Source organism: Typopeltis vanoorti, chromosome 11 (genome assembly GCF_054136105.1).
Source record: "Typopeltis vanoorti isolate ZY-2024b chromosome 11, IOZ_Tvanoo_1.0, whole genome shotgun sequence".
Lineage (NCBI taxonomy): Eukaryota > Metazoa > Arthropoda > Arachnida > Uropygi > Thelyphonidae > Typopeltis > Typopeltis vanoorti.
In genome coordinates, this window is record NC_143559.1 from 128,023,445 (window position 1) to 128,043,512 (window position 20,068).

At 36.2% G+C, this 20,068-nt stretch overlaps 1 protein-coding gene across 2 annotated transcripts in view; it reads right to left on the minus strand.

The window, feature by feature from the left end:
- Window positions 1-20,068, minus strand: part of LOC150102038 (uncharacterized) — a 266,372-nt gene that overhangs the window by 125,231 nt on the left and 121,073 nt on the right. For both annotated transcript variants that reach the window (XM_090400132.1, XM_090400133.1), the window contains exon 7: window positions 9,333-9,493. In XM_090400132.1, coding sequence (XP_090256258.1) covers window positions 9,333-9,493 — 161 coding nt within the window. The remainder of the gene's footprint in view (window positions 1-9,332; window positions 9,494-20,068) is intronic.

Sequence of the window (20,068 nt, forward strand, 5' to 3'; positions counted from 1 at the left end):
GGGGCCTCCTCCTAAAACTAGGAAATATTATAAAATGTAAAAAAACTCTACAACTTTTTGAATCTATTCTCTCCAACAGAAAGATCCGGGTCCATACTGGTGGAAAAAAGATCAGGCCCAGATTCCTTCACAACAGTCTTCCTCAGGGCTCTGTGTTATCCCCTATACTTTTTAACATCTATATGTATGATCTACCTCGTACCAGATCAAGCAAGTTTATGTACGCCGATGACCTAGCGATCTTACATCAATCCACCTCCTTTACCAACTTAGAATCAACCTTGAATACAGACCTGAACACTCTGGAAGAGTACTTCAAGCAGTGGTACTTGAAGCCAAATCCAACGAAAACAGTGTCCTCAGTATTTCACCTGTACAATGCAGAGGGAAATAGACAACTCAACCTTTCTTTCTGTGGAAAAATGGTAGAACATGAGCCTCACCCAAAATACCTCGGAGTGAGCCTGGACAGAAGCCTAACCTATAAAAGATACATCATCAACCTCTCCAATAAAATTAAAACCAGAAATAACATCATTTCAAGGCTTGCTGGAACAACCTGGGGTTGTGGTGCAGAAGTCCTAAGGTCGTCTGCACTAGCCCTCGCATTCTCTGCAGCAGAATACTGTGCCCTATCTGGGAAAGAAGTACACACACTAACATTATCGACACCCAGCTGAACTCTACCATGTGCACAATTAGTGGGACAGTGAGAAGCACCCCTCTCTCCTGGCTGCCTGTTCTATCTAACATTGCTCCACCACACATATAGAGAAGACACGCCAATGAGCAACCCCCTCCTACCCCTACACCACACTCTCATAAATCCACCTAGTCTTCGCCTCAAATCTAGAAAGCCTCTCTGGTCCATGGACGAACTCTCTTCAGCTGTACTGCCATCGATATCTGACATACGGAGAGAATACTGGTCCAACAATTTCCCAACAAACGGCTTCCTGGTAGAAGATCCCTATGCTCTGCAGCCTGGTTTTTCTTCCTAGGAAGATTTGGTCATCCATAAACAGGATCAGAACTAGTCAGAGCAGATGTGGCTATCTTCTACATAAATGGGGGCTGTCATATCACCCTTATTGTGATTGTTCTCCCGTGGCTCAGACGATTACTCACATTGTGTACAACTGCCAAAGTGCCAATTTCACGGTGGTGGCCTGCAGGACATCCACAAGTTGATGGATGAGGCCTTGAATTGGCTTCCAGCCTGGACCTTGACCTGTGGTTGGTATGGTGGTGGCGGCAGTGGTTATAGAGGAAACAGAAGATCACGGTCCTGTCTCACCACGAAGACGTTATTCTAGTAGTCACTCTCATAGTATCAGCAGAACTCCTCATGTTAGATGATGATGATGATGATACAATGTGAAATGGGCCTCCTCTAATGGATCAAGTTTTCTCACACAAGACACACTGCTCTCTACTTAAATCTTGGATACAGCCACTTTTATGTTGTGAAGTGTTGTGAGAACATGCAGTCTTGTCATACTTGGTGCAGCAGGATGATAATTGTCCCTGGCTTAATTATGACAAGTTACTTTTGCTTTATATTTAAAAAAAAAAAAGGAAAAAAGACTTAGTAAGCAGGTTGTGCCTTTTATGTAATGAACTTTTATATGTTAAGATTTTCATCATTTGTTTCTGGAAATTGTGATTGTATTTTTCACTTACCAGTTTCATGTAGCCATAAGAATAAATAAAATAAATGGAGAATGAACTTACTAGTATTTATGAACAGGCAGGTTACAGCCCTTGGGATCAATCTAAGTGTAACAGAGGCTATTCAAAATAATTCAGTTGGATGGAATGAAAGAGAAGGTGGTGGCATGTTTAGAGTTGGAGCCTGCATGTGTAGTAGCTTTATTTATTTATTTTAATATTTAATTTTTAAAAATTTTTTAAATTGATTTCAAGATGACTGGAGGGATTATAATGCCACTCACATTACTACCAACTTGGAGATTCCTCTTCTCAGATTTGGTCTCTCCATGACTGCAGGTCACAAAGATGCCAAACTTTCTCTATCCTGAGCTCCATTTCCCCCTCCTATTGACTAATATAAGATCCTCACATCTTCTAGGTGGTCTACTAGAAGTCCATCCATTGCCTTTCATGCATGCTTATATGTCGTGCCCACTTTTTGTGTGTGTTATAGAAAGTTTCTACCACATCTTTAAATCCAGGTATTTTCCTTATTTTGGTATATATTACACGATCTTTCTTGCTTATATTATAGACTTTTTGCATTGCTCTCTGGGTTGTTATTAGACTTTGTTCTTCCCTTGAATTATGTTCCATGTCTTGTGGCCATAGGTCACTGCTGGTGGAATAATACTGTTAAAAGGCTTGATCTTATTTTGATATCTATTTTTTGCTTTGTGACAGTTATTCTAGTTAAAAGCTTTCCAAGCAACCTTTTTTTGCATCTGTTTCAACTGACATATCTGTCCATTTCGATTGATTGTCATATATAACTGCAGGTTTCTCTACTCTGCCTTTATTTTGCAACTGTAGTATAGTTCGCCCACCGTTTCCAGGTCCCTGCTTCGCGTCTTTCCAAGAATAGTCGATTCATGCTGAAGGGGAGAAAAAAATGAAGGACGTCCGAATTGGTCGCCAACACGCGAAATCACGTGCTTTATAGGTAAAATTTTCCAACTGTTATACAAGCAACATAGTTAACTACAATAATCATAAGAGAGAAGTTAATTTTCCGACCGGTAATAATAAACAACTCATCCCACTATACAGACTGATTACCCTATTATCGGAATGGATTCTTCTTTTTCTGAGATGCGCAGAAGTGTCGAGGGACCTCAAGTCAGTGGGCGAACTATAGCAATTCTACTACAGTACAAATCTATTTCATTCAACATCACTTTCAGTCCAGGTGGTTGATATCAGAATCACATCATCACCAAACAGTATTTTAAGATTCTCTACATCTATATTTAAACTTCCATTCAAGTTTGTGTTTTTTTGTGAGTTTTCCTGAGTTGCAGTAAAGAGATTAGGGAGATCACATCTCCTTGGCTTACTCCTCTCCCTAGAGGTATTTCTAGGGATTTTCTTAAAACTTCATTGTAGTGACATTTTGAAGATGAGTAAAGTTTACTGTAGTACTTCTGGATGATTTTTTTTTTTTTTTCAATTTCTCTTCTTCTTTTCCTGATATTTTGTTCATCTAAGAGAGCTGGAGATACCTATAGCAAACAGATAATCTGTTTGCAAATATGATAGTGAAGCAAATCAACAAGGGGTAGTCAATGAAGTGAATTGCTCTCTTGTTAATATATATAACTTAATGTCTGAATCTTTGGTAAACTGTATAATGTTCTATTGCATCATATGCTATTTTGAAATCAATAAATAGCAGTGTTATAATGACTCTCGTTTGCCTTTTATTGTCTTTATTATCTTTATTGTCAACTGCACCACTGTTACAAAAAACAACACGTTTATTGCTAACTAGTAAGATGTTACAGATATTTACATTCATGGGGATTACTTCTCTTAATCATTACTATACTGAAACAGCTTAACATTCATATAATTGTTAGACAAATAACTTCTGCGTAACTATGGCACTCTGCTTAACACATTTACAATATAAGAACAGTTATTCCCTTATTTCTAATCTAATTTTAGCTTCTTCCAAACTTTGTACATGATCATAACCATATTACCCTAACATATTTACAACATTATGCATAATTTCGAACCAACTCCTTTCTATTTTCACAATCATCACTTACGCTAATACTAATCCTATGCATCTACAATGAAGAAAAAGAACATTGACAAAGAATGCCTACTCACAGTAACCTTTACATTCACAGTAACTTTACACAGATAAAATTTCAGTGTCCAGATTTTCTTGCTTCTATTTCTTTGCTTCAAGGTACCATTAGTCGCATAGAAGCTCCATAGATAATTGCAGTTCTCTCAACTAGAGTTGGGGACGATATCCTTTCTTCGGACTTCCTATGACAATGGCTGTTTCAACCCTCGCTGGCCAGTCATATCCACGTGGTGGGTTTTGTCCTGAAAACAGTCCAATAATATCAGGGAGATATCCCGTTGACCCATTTGCTATGATCTTCCATTGAGTTGTTAGGAAAGAACTGCCAAAGTCTTTGTCACATCCTCGGGTAATAGCCTTCTCCTCATTCTTCCGTGCATTAAAGCAAGAACCCCACAGCCTCATCTCCTCACAGTCAGAACTGAATCCTCCAAGAAGGGAAGTGAAAAAAAGGAGAGCTTCTGTTCCCTCTCATTCCCCTTAAATATCTTACTAATCCTTTGTTTCAATACTGAAGTTCCATGATTGCCCTGTGGTGTGATGACATCACTTCGACTCTCTCCCTTCGAATGCCTCTAATGTGAGCACCTATTTTTGTTCGCAAGACCTAAGACCTTGCAAACTTTTACTTTTGCTGATTCATTTTCCTAATCTTGTTTAATCCCCTCTCTTTAGTTTTTCATACAACTTTCAACAGGAAATATTTCAAGTACAGTGGTGTCTCGTAGGTTGTATTTAATTCGTTCCAGAAAAAGATTCGAACTATGAATCGTTCGAAGTCCGAATCAAGATTTTACATAAGAAATAACGGAAAGAGAAATAATCTGTTCTCATATCCAAAAAATTTCAATTTTTTTTTATCTTATTTTATCTATTTTAAGTGTTAATAACTTAGAAAAAATTAAACAAAATAATCTTATATTTATTTTATTAATTTTAATTATTACAACATAAAAATAACAGTGAAGAATATTTTTTTAATATAAAAATCACAAAGACGAAAATAATGCTCCCATTGTTAAGTATCTCTTTCTGCTTCTTAGCTGAAGTTCAGAATGCTGATTCACGTTCTCTTTTTTCTGCAGAGAAGAATCTATCTAATGTTGTTTGGTGCTGACGATTTTCTTTGATATTTTAAAAATAACCCATCACGTTGTCATCGAATAAGTTGATATTCATGGTCACTACTGTCTTATTAGGGTGCCATTTTTCCACAATAGCTTGTGTTCTAACCCAAACAGAGAACAATTCTTGAAGGTCGGCATTGGAAATGCATCCTTTGGCATCCTCTCTTCCATAAAAATTTCGTTTTCCACTTCTTTTTGTTGTGGATCGTGAAGATGTTGAAGTCTTCTGTGCTGAATTCGGTTTTATGATCATCTATTAGCTCCTCTATATCCTCACCACTCACCTCTAATCCCATAGCTTTACCCAAAAACACAATTTCATTTACAACACTCTTCTTCACAGCTTACTACTTCACTGACTGAAATACAATCTGGCCAGAGTTTTTTCCAAGCAGAAATAATTGTTTTAATAGAAACTTCTTTCCACCTTATTGATGATCCTTAAGCAATGAAGAATGTTGTAATGCTCTTTCCAAAATTCTTTAAGTCAGTTCTGTGGCATTGGTTATTTCAAAGCACTTTTGAAGCATAGCCTTAATATACATTTTTTTGAAGTTTGAAATCACTTTCTGGTCCATGGGTTGTATGATAAAAGTGGTATCGGGTGGCAAAAACTTTATCTTGATGAAACTGAATTCACCAACTAAATCCTCCTCTAAATTTGGGGGATGAGCAGGAGCATTGTCCATCACTAGAAGAGCTTTTAATGGTATATTTTTTTCAGTAAGATGAGCTTTTACAGTGGGAGCAAATTCTTGATAAATCCACTCACTGAAAAACTCTCTGGTAACCCATGCTTTTGTGTTGGCCCTCCACATAACACCTTTACTCTTTATGACATTGTTCTTTTTAAGAACGTGTGGATTTTCAGAATGGTAAACAAGCAAAGGCTTTATCTTACAGTCTCCACTAGCATTACCACAAAGCAGCAAAGTAATTCTATCTTTCATAGGTTTATATCCCGGTGCCATCTTTTCTTCTTTTGTGATGTAGGTCCTTTTGGGCATTTTTTTTCCCAAAAAAGACCTGTTTCATTGCAATTAAAAACCTGTTGAGATACAAATCCCTCACTATCCACGTACTCTTTAAAGGTTTTTACAAATTTGTCCGCTTCTTCTACATCGGCACTCGCAGCCTATCTGTGCATGACAACACTATGGATCCCAGTTCGTTTTTTGAATTTATCGGACCAGCCTCTACTTCCTTTAAACTCCCCATTTTCAGTACTGGTCTCAGGTGTGTGTTTCTTAAATTCACTATGCATGTGTTTGGCTTTCTCACAAATAATTCTCTCAGTAATAACGTCACCACGTAATCGCTTGTCGTTTATCCACACTAAAAGGAGTTTTTCCATCTCTCTTCAATAACATGTGATCTCCTGGAGGTTAATGTTGTCACACCTTTAGCCACATTTGCTGCTTTTATTGCTTCCTTATTCTTAAGAATGCTACTTATCGTTGACTTTGACATTTTAAACATCATCGCCAGATCCATCAAACGTGTATCGCTTTCGTGTTTCATGATAATTTCTTTTTTCATCTCAATTGTCGATACAACAACCTTTTTTTAGGTTTTGTTCTTTCTACATTCTTGGATGCCATGGGCAATAAAAAAAATGCCAAAAAACAGTTAAAAATTTTCTACATAAACGTATCGCAGAATGACTAGGCTGTATAAAGTAAGGGATAACGCACAGCAGACTGAGACAGACACACACTGCACAGGCACGGGGAAGTGAGTGAGGGAAATTAGGGGAGAAGCATGCCCAATAGCATGCCAAAACTGTCTAATACTATATGACTGAGTTCCTGGACTATAGTTCGAACTGCAAATCAAATTTCTTGCATTCTGAAGCGTTTTAACTCTGGAATGCTCAAAGTTAGAAGCATTGGAAGCACAAGGCACCACTGAGCTTTACAAGAATATAAGGTATTATTTTAGCTCCGTTATATATACATTATTATTATACGGGTATCTCCATGGAGTCAGAAGACTCATCGTGGGAGACCCAAACTATCAAAACGATATCTATCATACCTCTTCTTGAATTTATTAACAGACGAAGCACTCACAACTGAGTAAGACAATGCATTCTATTCATTCACCACTCTCCAAGCAAAAAATCTAGTTTTCACATTCTTGTTAACCACACTTTTCCTTAATTTCCAGGGATGACCTCTTGTTCTTCCATCACTATCATGCATTTGAAACTACTGTAAAATCAAGTTCAATCAAGTTAACTAATTTTACTTGTCATGCAAGATTTTACAGCAGAACAGTGGAAGATATTTGAGGAGGATCCAAGACTACGGTTGAAATTACCGACCGATCAGCATATCAGGAGTCGTTGTCAAGGTCTTGGAGAAAATAGTCAAGGGAAAAATACAGGAATGGATTGATGAAAATGAGATAATGTACAGGGGACAGCATGGCTTTGTGAAGGGTAGATCATGCCTCAGTAACTTGCTCAAGTTTTATAACACAGTGACAGCTGAACTGGATAAGGGTAATGGTTTTACAATGATACTGCTGGACCTGGCAAAGGCATTTGACAGGATACCACATGGAATTCTAATCCGTAAACTACAACATATGGGAACAGATATAGGGTTGGTGAGATGGATAGGTGGGTGGTTGATGGAGAGATATCAAAGAGTAGTTTATTCAGGAGTAGAGTGCAAAAGACGGCCTGTGACAAATGGTGTGCCGCAGGGTTCTGTTCTTGGACCACTGATGTTTAATTTGTTCATTAACAATATAGGGAAGGATCTAAGAGGAACAGTTCATTTGTTCACTGATAATGCAAAGTTGGGTAGGGCAATAGTGAATGCAGAAGATGTCAAAATCTTGCAGGACGAATGGATGTCAATTTAATGTGACAAAATGTAAGGTTATGCATTTTGGGGTGAAAAGATTAGCAGCAGTATACCACATTGGTGGAACTGTACTCCAGGAGATTGATGAGGCTAGGGACTTGGGAGTGTTGGTGGATAGGCAGATGAAGTTTAGGGGGGACACATTGCAAAAGTAGCTAAATCAGCTCATCAACTCACTTGGTTGTTGAAAAATACCTTGACAAGCAGAGACAAGCAAGTTATTGTACCTCTGTACCGAGCCTTAACAAGACCTCATCTCAACTACTGTGCCCAGATTTGGTCACCTAGTTCCTTCTTGATGGAGAGGATCCAGAGGCAAGTGACTAAGATGATAGCAGGTCTATGGAATGAACCATATGAGAACAGGTTGAAGATTTGTGGGTTGCAGAAATTAGTTGATAGGTGGAAAAGGGGAGATATGATTGAGACATTCAAATTGCTAAAGGGTTTCTATAGGATTAATTCAGAGGATATTTTTGAGACGAGGACTGGTGGTGGGAGAACTAGGGGACACCTATAGAAGCTGGGCAAGAGTGTGGTTAGCAGGGGTGTTAGAGCTGGGTTCTTTACTTTTAGAGTGGTAAATGAGTGGAATAAGCTGGCAGAGTCTGTTGTGGGTGCTATGATGGTGAGTGAGTTCAAGGTAAAGTATGATAGGTACTGCGAGAATGTCGTATAATTGTGTGGACATGATGTTTAGGGCCTCCCTTGATGAGCCTAAGGACTCCCTGGAGTCGCCCATAATAATAATAATATTCTCTGCATTTTTTAGCTAGCTGGTTTACTGTGTATATAGGATCTATTGTGGAGAATCCTTTCTTAAATCCTGCTTGCTCTTTGAGGCTATTTCCACTATGTACAAACAGCAGCAAACATACTAAAAATTCCATTAGTATGGTTCCTGTGAATATTTTATAAAGGTGGGACTTTATTCCATAAAGGAGAAAAAGAGAATATTGATAACTTATAGTTATCAATATTCTCTTTTTCTCCTTTATGGATGAGGTGATTTCTATTCTTCAGATATTCTACCTTCATTTAGGTACCAAGTGAACTTTGTTGATAGCTTTATAAAGAACATTTTCTCTCTTGACATCTTTTATTCTTATTTCACCTGTCCTTGGTGCTCTATCTACCTTCATCTGATTGATTGCATATTCTATCTCTTTTAGCAGATTGTGGTTAACTTCATTGGAGTGACATTGTGAGGATGAGTAGAGCTTACCATATAACTTCTGGATGATTTTTCTTTTGTTTCAATTTCTCTTCTTCTTTTCCTGATATTTTGTTCATCTAAGAGAGCTGGAGATACCTATAGCAAACAGATAATCTGTATGATAGTGAAGCAAATCAACAAGGGAGTAGTCAATGAAGTGGATTGCTCTTGTTGATAAAAAGAGAAAGGCTTTGTAAGATTTTAGGTATTCCACCTTTAATTTGGAAACAGTACGCTATTGTTCAAAAGATGAATCTTACTTAAGAACAGCACGAAAAGACCTAATGTGTAATACTTACTTAATGGCGTCAGCTATAATGAACCACAGATTTTCCTTTTTGTCACCAAAAAGGACTGCATAATAGTATGCCCTCATTTCTAATCCATTAGGAGGATGCAGCTGAAGAAGTTGAGACAAGAAAGAAGATACTTTGATGTATAATGAGCTGTCTTCTGAAAACTGAAATATAAATCCCATTATCTATAAAATTCAGTACAATAACATCAGTTTCCATTTCCTTTCAAAATGTAATACTTCAAAATAATTCTAGTTCACTGCATGTTGAACAGCATGTTGGTATTCTGTTGTCAGATACTATAGTATCTGACAACAGAATACCAAGTTGACTGATTTGATTTCCTTGGTATTACGTATCAGTAAATGTATAAAATGAAAAAGAATTTCATTTGTTCTAAAAAATTATTTGCATAGCTGTAAAATTGCTTTTAACTGAGGTGTAGAATTAACAATAATAAGATAATTATGTTACAGCTATATGATAAGAGTAACATTTCCTTAATTCTTAGGGTTTTCAAAACATGAAAATTCATCCACTAAAGGTTGCAAACTGATTCTACATTACTGCTGTGAGTAGGCTTCAGAAACCATACTTTACATTCCAAACATAATTTTTCTTTTAAAAAAAAATAAAATAAAATAAAAAAAATACAAGTATCAGGCCACTGTTAAGCATGGTGGCTTCACACTAGTCAGTGAAATTCATCTACCACCTAAAGGCATTCACGAACATCCATGCCCACAGTGGGATTCAAACCCATCAGCTATTCTGATGGGTTTGAATCTCACTTTTTGAATCAAATTATCTGTGATTCAAAAAGTAGTATTATCACAGATAATACTACTACTAGAGTAGTAGTAGTATTATCTACCTAAACTTGAAAGTGGTTCAGCCAATTTTATTGTTAAATCTTTTGTACATTCGAAGAAGTGTCACTTTTTTTTTTTTTATGAAAGAGTTCATCTTTCCTAGTCATCGACCTGTTCACTTACTTATCATAGAGGTAATGTAAGATTTATTTCCTCTGGTTACTGTGATGCTTTTAAAGCATTGTGTAATTTGAGTCTCATGGAACATGACTTATAGCAACCAGTTCTACAAATCAAAAACAAGAACGTCATCCACATAAACAACAATCACTGTCAAATCAAATTAATTACTGAATTAGAAACCAATAGATCTTGACCATTTTTAGACATGCTCCCAGAAGTGTATGAGGCAAAGCAAACTCAGTTATTCAGCAGGATACCAATGCACATGGGAAGATATGCACACAAAATTCCATCACCATCCAACACAAAAACATGGCAATGTAGGAATGTCTGGTAGGATGGAACTAAAAAAAAAAAAAAAAAAAAAAAAAAAAAAAAAAAAAAAAAAAAAAAAACAATGGCTCTGAGATTTTATTAATTAGTTTGGTAGAATGGAACTTTAGTTCCATCCTACCAAACTAATTCAACCTTGGTTTCCATCTTGGTGTTTTTTCTGCTATCTTGACATGAAGCATCTAATTTACTAACCTATCCTCTCTCAATCAGTTTAAGTGACCAGCTCACATTCTTAAATGTTAATAACATTAAGTTTCTTCCTAATACCTTCATTTTTAATACTATTCTGCTACTGATGTCATTTATTCACTCCCACAACTTTTCTCAGAACTCTCTCAAATCTGTGGTTGCCAGTCTTTGATCAAGTGTTTTATTTCGAACCCAGCTCTCAGACCCATACGTTAAAACTAGTTTGAAGACCATCTTGTATATTTCTTGAGGTTTAGTGTTTTGGCTAATTTTTCTTATTCCACACAAATTTATTCAACTGGCTCCCCATCATAGCAGCTTTGCTTATTCTCATGTCTATTTCCATATTTAATTTGCCATCTACCCAAAAACCTGAGACTAAAGAGCTGAAAATTTTTTATTGATTCCATAGGTTCTCATTCAGCATGCATATCAAGATCAGCCTATTTTCATGCAAAATTTGTTATTCAATTTAGTTACAGAATATTCTGGAGAATTGCATTGGATGTGTTTTGGAGTACATCAACTGCATACAGCAAAGAGCTAAATTTGATATCTCCAATTTTAATATCAGGTTTAATGCCACTCTCCTTCATACTATGATCCATATAGATGATGATTAAGAGTAAAGATAGTGTGCACCCCTGCCTTAAATATGATTTTACATAACCACATTTCTATATTTCTTTCAGTTCTAACCGCTGACTTACAACTTAAATGCAGACTATGAACTGCTCTGTATAATGCTCCAGTTACCCCACATAATTATCATTTTGAAAAGCTTTTCTCTGGCATCTTGTCAAATGCCTTTTCTAGATCTACAAAACTATGTAACAGAACTTGTTATATTCCCATGAATTCTCAACTATTTATTGTAAAGTGAAACTATGTTCTTGACAACCTCTATTTGGTATAAACCAAGCTTGTCTTCCACAATTTTTCTTAACTTCTTCTCAGGTATGCAGATCTAGAAAATGCATGACAAGGTGCCAAGAAAAAATCTCCTGGATTGAATGCAAATCTTTCACCTGCCTGGCAGGATATCAGGTAGTCCTCGTTCTCCCATACAACGAACCTTTTAACCAGCTCTCTCTCTTTCTCTCCCCAAAACTCCATCCACAACTCCCTCCAAACACACAGCACTCTCCTCTTAACAAATCTGACCATACCTTGTCCATGTTTTTTTTTTCCTACAGATCATCCTTCAACCCAGCCAATCTCAGTCACCTATCTTAAGGCATTACAATGGTAATTAGGATTTCTATGCCTGTTTTTTTCTATGGTCTGATTCTTGCTTCCACTCTTTTGATCCATATACTTGCTCTGATCCAAAAATGATTCTTTCTGGGATGAGTGCCTTTATTCCCAAATTACTCGAAACCTTAATCTTTATCTACATCTTGGTTTTCCAACCTATGAGAATAGAGAGCCTACAGAACAAGTAAAATATTTCAGCTATTTAGGCACAGTTTCTTAGTGAAAGTGGTAAAATAAATCTGGAAATAAACAGAATAAGTAGAGCTATTATGGTAGGGAGGCAGCTGAATAAATTTATATGGCATAAGAGAGAAATTAGATAAAACACTATAGTAGTATACACGACTGTATTCAAAGCAGTTTTAAGGTATGGATCTGAAAATTGGGTTAGAAATAAAGCACTATAAAAGACTAGAAAAGAAAGATATGAGTTCTTAGAAAAATCCGAGACTTGAACAGATAGCATCAATTCTTTACTTTAGCGTTACACAGTGATCAGCATTCATATCGATAAATTATTATTATTATTAAGAGAGACCTCCAGAGAGTGAGGGACCCATTGAGGGAGGTCACATGCTACACGTGCCAGATGTCATACTTGTTCTTCAATTCATTCACAATACTTGCATACACAACATCCGATGGCAATCCATTCTCATCATCCAACACTATGAGAAAAAATCTAGTTCTCACCCCTTTAATGATGCCATTCATTCTCAGCATCCAGGAATGCGTTAGCAGAGCTAATCTCAGGTCACCTAAACAGAATGGGCGAGGAAAGATTAGCAAAACAAGTGTTCTCTGCCAGGTTGGCAGGAAAGCGACCCAGAGGAAGACCAAGATATAGGTGGATTGATACGGTACAAAGTGGCTTAGATGATAGAAATATAAGATCGGGTAATGTTGGAGTCTTGACAAGTAACAGACTGATTTGGAGGAAAATTGTACATAGGAAGTTAGTAATGATATAATTTTTTCATGTAGTACTATCATATCCTGTACACCCCTTGTTGGTACATGGCAGGAATTTGATGATGATGATAAGTTTTCATTTTATGGAAGATGGATAAAGGACAATAGGGCATCCTTGGATGCTGAGAATGAATGACTCTCATCCTTGGATATGAGAGTCCTGAGAAAGATTACAGGCGTGAACAGATGGCATCAATAGCAATATCCTCGTTTTTAATATGATATTGCCATTGATGCCATCTGTTCACGCCCGTAATCTTTCTCAGGACTCTCATATCTGCTGTCTCTAGTCTTTGGTCAAGTGTTTTACTTCTGACCCAGCTCTCAGATCCATAAGTTAAAACCGGTTTGAACATTGTTTTGTATACAGCTAATTTAGTGTTCCGACTAATTTCTTTCTTATTCCATATGAATTTATTCAATTGACTTCCCACCATACCAGCTTTGCTGATTCTGTTGTCTATTTCTATATTTAATTTACCATCTTCAGTAAAAATCGTGCCTAAATAGCTGAAATGTTTTACTTGTTCCACAGGGTCTCCATTCACAACACAGTTGACATTTTCAATGATTCTGCCTATTTTCATTGTCTTTGTCTTTTTATTGCTGACCTTCATACCATATCTATTACAACAGCTATTCAATTTAGTCAGAGAATCTTGCAGACTTGTAGTGGATTTATTTAGAAGTATAACATCGTCCACATAAAGCAAAGAGCTGACATTAACATCTCCAATTTTGATATCATGTTTAATACCACATTCCTTCATAATGTGATCCATATAGATAATGAATAACAGAGGGGATAATGCATATCCTTGTCTCACACCAGATTTAACATTAAACCATCTTCCTGTACTTCCTTCAATTCTAACTGTTGACTTACAACTCAAATAAAGACTAAGTATTGCTTGATATAATGCCCCATTGACACCATATAACTGCAGCATATTGAATAGCTTCTCTCTTGGCACCTTGTCATATGCCTTTTCCAAATCGACAAAACTTAAATACAGATCTTTGTTGTATTCCCATGCTTTCTCGACTATTTGTCGTAAAGTGAAGATCTGATCCTGACAGCCTCTATTTGGCCTGAATCCAGCTTGTTCTTCACCAAGCTTTTCTTCCACAATTCTTCTCAACCGTTTCTCAAGTATACTTGCATAGATCTTGCCAGGAACACTCAGTAGGGAAATAATTCTGTAATTCTCACATTCAGTTTTATTTCCCTTTTTATATATGGGTACTACGAGAGCTCTACTCCAATCATCGGGAATTCGTCCCTCTGTCCAGGCTTTCTGAACTATGCAGCGCAGCCACTGTAAGACTTTTATACCACCGTACTTCAGCATTTCTGGTCGAATATCGTCTACTCCTGCTGCCTTTCCACATTTCAAGACGCCCCAGCCGGCATGAAATTTTGTCATGTTGTACCATCATTTTTTATTTTGGTTTAACCAATAAGAATACAATTTGGTCGGCTAAATCCCAAATTGCCAGCCCATCCGCCTTCGTTCAGTATCCAAATAGATACGCAAGAGGGTGCACCACGAGAAGGTAAGGATTGGACATTAGGTCAGAAGCTCTGGTCGGTTCTCCGCATTCCTTTAAAGGCTATGTGGAGGTCTCCTCTTAGTTATACAGCGTTGACCCTTAAGCATCCCAAAAATGAAAACTTCCATCGACTTACATCCTGTATGATCCTTTCAGAAGTCTGCAAGTCTCAATGATATTATTATTATCTGAGACCTCCAGGGAGTCAAGTACTCATCGAGGGAAGATGTAAATCACCTCAAACCAGCTGTCATATCTTCCCCTTAAATTCATTCACACTAGATGCACTCACTACCCCTAAAGGCAAACTATTCCACTCAACCACTGATCTGTGAGAGAAAAATCTAGCTCTTACCCCTTTCTTGGCTGTGAACAAAATTAACTTCCATGGATGCTCTTGTGTTCTTTCCCCACCTTCCATATAACAAAAAATTATATCAGTTGATATTCTATAATACCCATTCAAAGGTTTCTAGACCTCTATCATATCACCCATCTTTCTTCTGTTAACCAGTCTGTAATCCACAAACTCATAATCTGTCCTCATAATCTAAATCTCATAATCCGGATAATATCTTTGTAACTTTTCTCTGCACATTTTCCACAGCTTTTGTATCCCCTTGGAATCTGGGATACCAAATCTGTGCACAAATATTATCCCTTTTATTATCCCTTTCTTCTGTTTGCTAGTGTCTGCAGTCTACAAATTCTCAGTCTGTCTTCATAATCAGTATTCCACAATCCTGATATCATTTTTAACACCGACCGCCCTTTACACTCTCTCCACTGTATCAGAATCACAGTGGAAATCAGGAGACCAGACCTGCACACAATAGTCCAAATGACCCCTTTATCTTTACATTTCAAAGTTAGTTTCAGCATTGGAATTATCCTCTGAGTTATATTTGCCATCTTTGCTATATAGACATTGAACTTCAACTTCCTATTTACTAAAACTTCAAGATCCCTAACCTGATCAGTTTCTTCTAGCATAATTCCACCAATAAAATATAGCGCTAGATATCTAATCTAACCAGATTACTAACATTGAGCCATTTTCCCATGCCCACATCATCAGCAAATAGCTATATGTCACCTGTCAATTCGTTCCCAATGTCATTAATGTGCAGTGGATCAATGACTTATTTATTCGTATGGAGATCCCTCCCTGACTGTCTCTGAGAACTGGTTGAGTCCTCCTAATGAGGGAATAAGTATGTATTTTATGACTGTAGATCTGTATGTGTTCACAGACCAGTTTGCCTATTCTGAGGGACAAAAAAACATGAGTTTCCAGATGAAAAAAATCCTCTACCTCCGTATGAGACCAGATAAAGGTTCCACACATCATGGGAAGCGAACCCAGGTCTTTCTGACCAATGATCGATTCTTGTGGTACACCACTGGTTAACTTAAATCTTGCACTCACATCCCCCGTATACCACTTTTTGATATCTCTCAGTCAGCCATCCTTTTATCCATGCTAATATTTTATAATCCAAATCCAAATTCTCCAATTTATACAACAGTCTTCCATGCTGTATTCTGTCAAAAGCGTTAGGAAGATCCAAAAGTATCATGGTGTATCCATTCATCTTGTCTAACTTAGTAGTAACATTATTCATGTCAGAGGTTTAATGGAATATTATCAGCACTGAGAAAGGATTAAAACTAATTTTAATACTTCCAATATTTCATCTCTGTCACAGAGACATCTTCAGGAATTACAAAAAAATTTTTGTAACAACACACACACAAAACAATACAATAGTGAATGAAAACTAAACTCCTATCTAGGAGGCACCCTCTATGGGCATTTGCAGGTGACTTAGGATGTAAAGAGGGATCTCTGATAATTAATGTTTCCCAAATTTTGGAAAATTTAATGCAACTGTATTTATTTAAATTCGGTTGATTCTTGAGTGCAGATGCAAAGAATAGTTTTTCTTTTTTGAATATACTATGGTGGAGCATGGTGTTTTTTTTCCAGATCCTGTGGGTATCCAAAATATGATCTGCAAGGCCAGATTGACTATAATCGTGATTGCAGATGCATGACTTGTGTTCTTCTAACCGGATGGTTGCTGACCTGTCTGTCCGAAATAAGCCAGTTTACAGGCATAAGGTATTCTATATACTCCAGCAACTGAGAGGACAGAGCTGGTCTTTGGTGGAATGGATAAGGGCAGCAAGTTTACGGTGGGGCTTAAAAGCTGTATGGAGGGTGTACTTTTTTAATGATCTGGCTATTTTTTCTGATGTACCACGAATGTAGGGTATGGTGATGGCATTTCTGAAGTTCTTCTGAAGAGATGGTCGGGGAATGGGGAAGGACTTGATTATTTTTTTAATTCTGTAATCACTGTAGCCACTGGAAAGAAAGGTGTTGTGTATGTGTTTGAATTCGGTTTAAAGGGCAGTTTCACTGGAACAAAGATTGTGGGCTCTATTGGTAAGAGTTTTAATAATGCCATATTGCTGAGAGGGGTGGTGGTGGGAGAGTTTGTGAATGTATCTGCCTGTATGAGTAGGTTTTCCATATACAGAGAAAGAAAGGCTACCATTAGGAAGGTGTGTTACTAAGGTGTCTAGGAAGGGCAAAACTATTGTTATTTTCCTTTCCATCGTAAACTGGATTCTTGGATGTAGACTATTGAGGTGACTGAGGAAGGAACTAACAAGTGTATCAGTTGTCGCTAACAACTGATCCACTAAGTCTGTAACAACACCCCACTATGTATCTGATCTTGTTAACCACCACCTCACACCAAGTGACTTCAAACTCACTGTCAGATGAAAAACTGTTACTAGTATTACAGTCATAGGTAATAACACTAACTGGATTTAAGTTATCCAATATAACTAGCAGCACACTCCTCCTCTCCTTTCTATTTTTCCTAAAAATACTGTATCCTTTACATTCGATATCAGTTAGTATGTCTGTTTCTGATAGTCAGGTATCATTAATGCCTACAATCTGAGGTATCAATGTATTGATACCTCACATTCTTGATGGATTCGAACCAGATGAACACAAAATAGAAATCATTCTCTCATTGTAATCATTTCTATGATATGGTCCATTCCCATTATTAACAAAGTTACACAACACTGTTGCTCTTACACACAGATTCTCACCATTTCACCAATCGTAATTAAGTTTTCCTGATTCTCTGTGTTATGTCTCACACCAATTATTAGTTTTCAAAATTCCTGATACTAAACGCATTCATGTGTGGGCTGTCTCTCTTACACAAATCTAACCTTCCTTCAAATTCACTATTGTTATTTTTAAACCTCACATCCATTGCTTCTACACAGCCTACGCTTTGAATCGTTTCAATAACAGTCCTCCTTAATTCACTTTTATCATATCGAGGTAATGTACTTATGATTTTCGCTTTCTAAATCTTCACTCTCGCTTCTTCCAATAACCCATTCAAATCCATACTGAATTTATCGCTAGTTATTAGAACCTACTACAATTATGATCTTTTACTTCTATTTTTTTTTTTTATATCAATTGCATGTTCTATATTTTAAATTTTTGGTGTGAGAAAACTAAAAACATGAAAATCTACACTAATATACTATAAAAACAATAAAACAAATAAAAATAACTAATTTTACAAGAGCATAGAATTTCATAAAAATGAATCCATAATTTGACATACACACTGTCATATACAAATCAATATCAACCTATTATCAATTTATTAATTTATCAATTTATTAATGAGATTTTTGCTGTTGTACATTAGATTCCAAATGCTTTGTCAGATTCATATTTTGTCACTTTTAATAATACACACGTGGAACTAGATTCATCAGTCATTCTATTTCTTAAACTGTCTTTTATGAAATTCATTTTGAAAAATAATGACTCACAAGCATATATAGAGGAGAAAATTGATAATATAGCTATCACTAGTTTTTTTAAACAACAAAAGGTTTCAGGAATGGCATTCCAAGTTCTCAATATTTCCTCTTCTGCATCCTTTTTAATTGTGCCCAATAATCGATCATTTTCCATTATTTCCAAGTCATTTCTCAAATCGACAAAATTTTGTTTCCATATAGAACTAGATTGAAAATTGATTAGTTGCATTTCTATATCTTCCAAATTCAGCCACTCGAAAATCTCCAAATTGAGTTTATCTGTTGATGTTGTGTCCAGATGCAAAATAAATTTTGATGTCTCTGCAAATTGCCTGAACTGCGTAAATCTTGAAGAAAATTCGTTGATTATCGACTGAATAACTGTAGAAAATTCTTTTGTCAATTTAACTTGATCTGTTTTTTCATGGGATTCTAGATCTGCAAAGAATTTTTTTGTATTTGGAAAATATCAGAAATAACATCACAATTAAAAATTGGTAATTTAGCTTCGAATGCTTTGATTAAATCAAACATGACAATAATTGTCATTTTTGATTTAATTGCAGTTTAACATTTAATTCATTTAAATGCAAACACAAATTAGTAAAAAACAATTTCGAAATCCATTCGAAGTTCATTAATTGATTGTAATTTTCAATGATTTTCTCATTATGTAAAAAAAAGTCCGACTTCATCTAAACACTCAACAAATCTTTGAAGAACTTTCCCACGACTTAACCATCAGATGTTGGTAATTGTACATAAGTAAACCATTGTACACCGAGTTTACCTCACTTGATAATTCTATAAATTTTCGTTTATTTAAAGCACGTGCCGATATAAAATTGACCAATTTTGTTACAATGCTCATAATATCTTCCAGTGACTTGAAACTAGCCTTTGCGCATAAAACCTGCTGATGTATAATACAATGAAAATCCAGAACTGAATGTCCAATACGTTTGGTAAATAAATTGACGAACCAATTTTCTTCTCCAGTTATATTGCGAGCACCATCAGTAGTTACTGATACAATTTTGGAGGGATCTATATCTCTTTCAGCAAGTGCATTTACAACTGTTGCAAATATCTATTCCTTTTGTTGTTGCTAATGGTGTTAAATTTCTTTGATGTTATTCCCAACACAATAATGAATAAAAATTGCAAAACGAGCAGATCCAGTTATGTCAGTACTCACACCAAGACAAAGAGAAATTAAACCAGAAGATTTTTATCTATTTTTTGCTGATGAGTTATATTTTAGCCATTTCTATGATTCTATCTTTCACCGTGTTTCTAGCCAAAGGCATATCTTTTATTCTTTGAATAATTTTTCCTTGTTTTCAAAATCTTCAAAAAGAATTAGTGCGCATTTTAACAATATTTCTTTTATATATTCCCCATCACTAAAAGGTTTCCAGTGTTTGGCAATTACATTTGAGACAAAAAAACTAGCAGCAGTTATATCTGAACAACTGCCAATAAATTTCATTAGGGTTGTTGACTGGATATTCCTATTTTCAATTGCCCGAGCAATAAATTCTTTCTGTTCGTCCT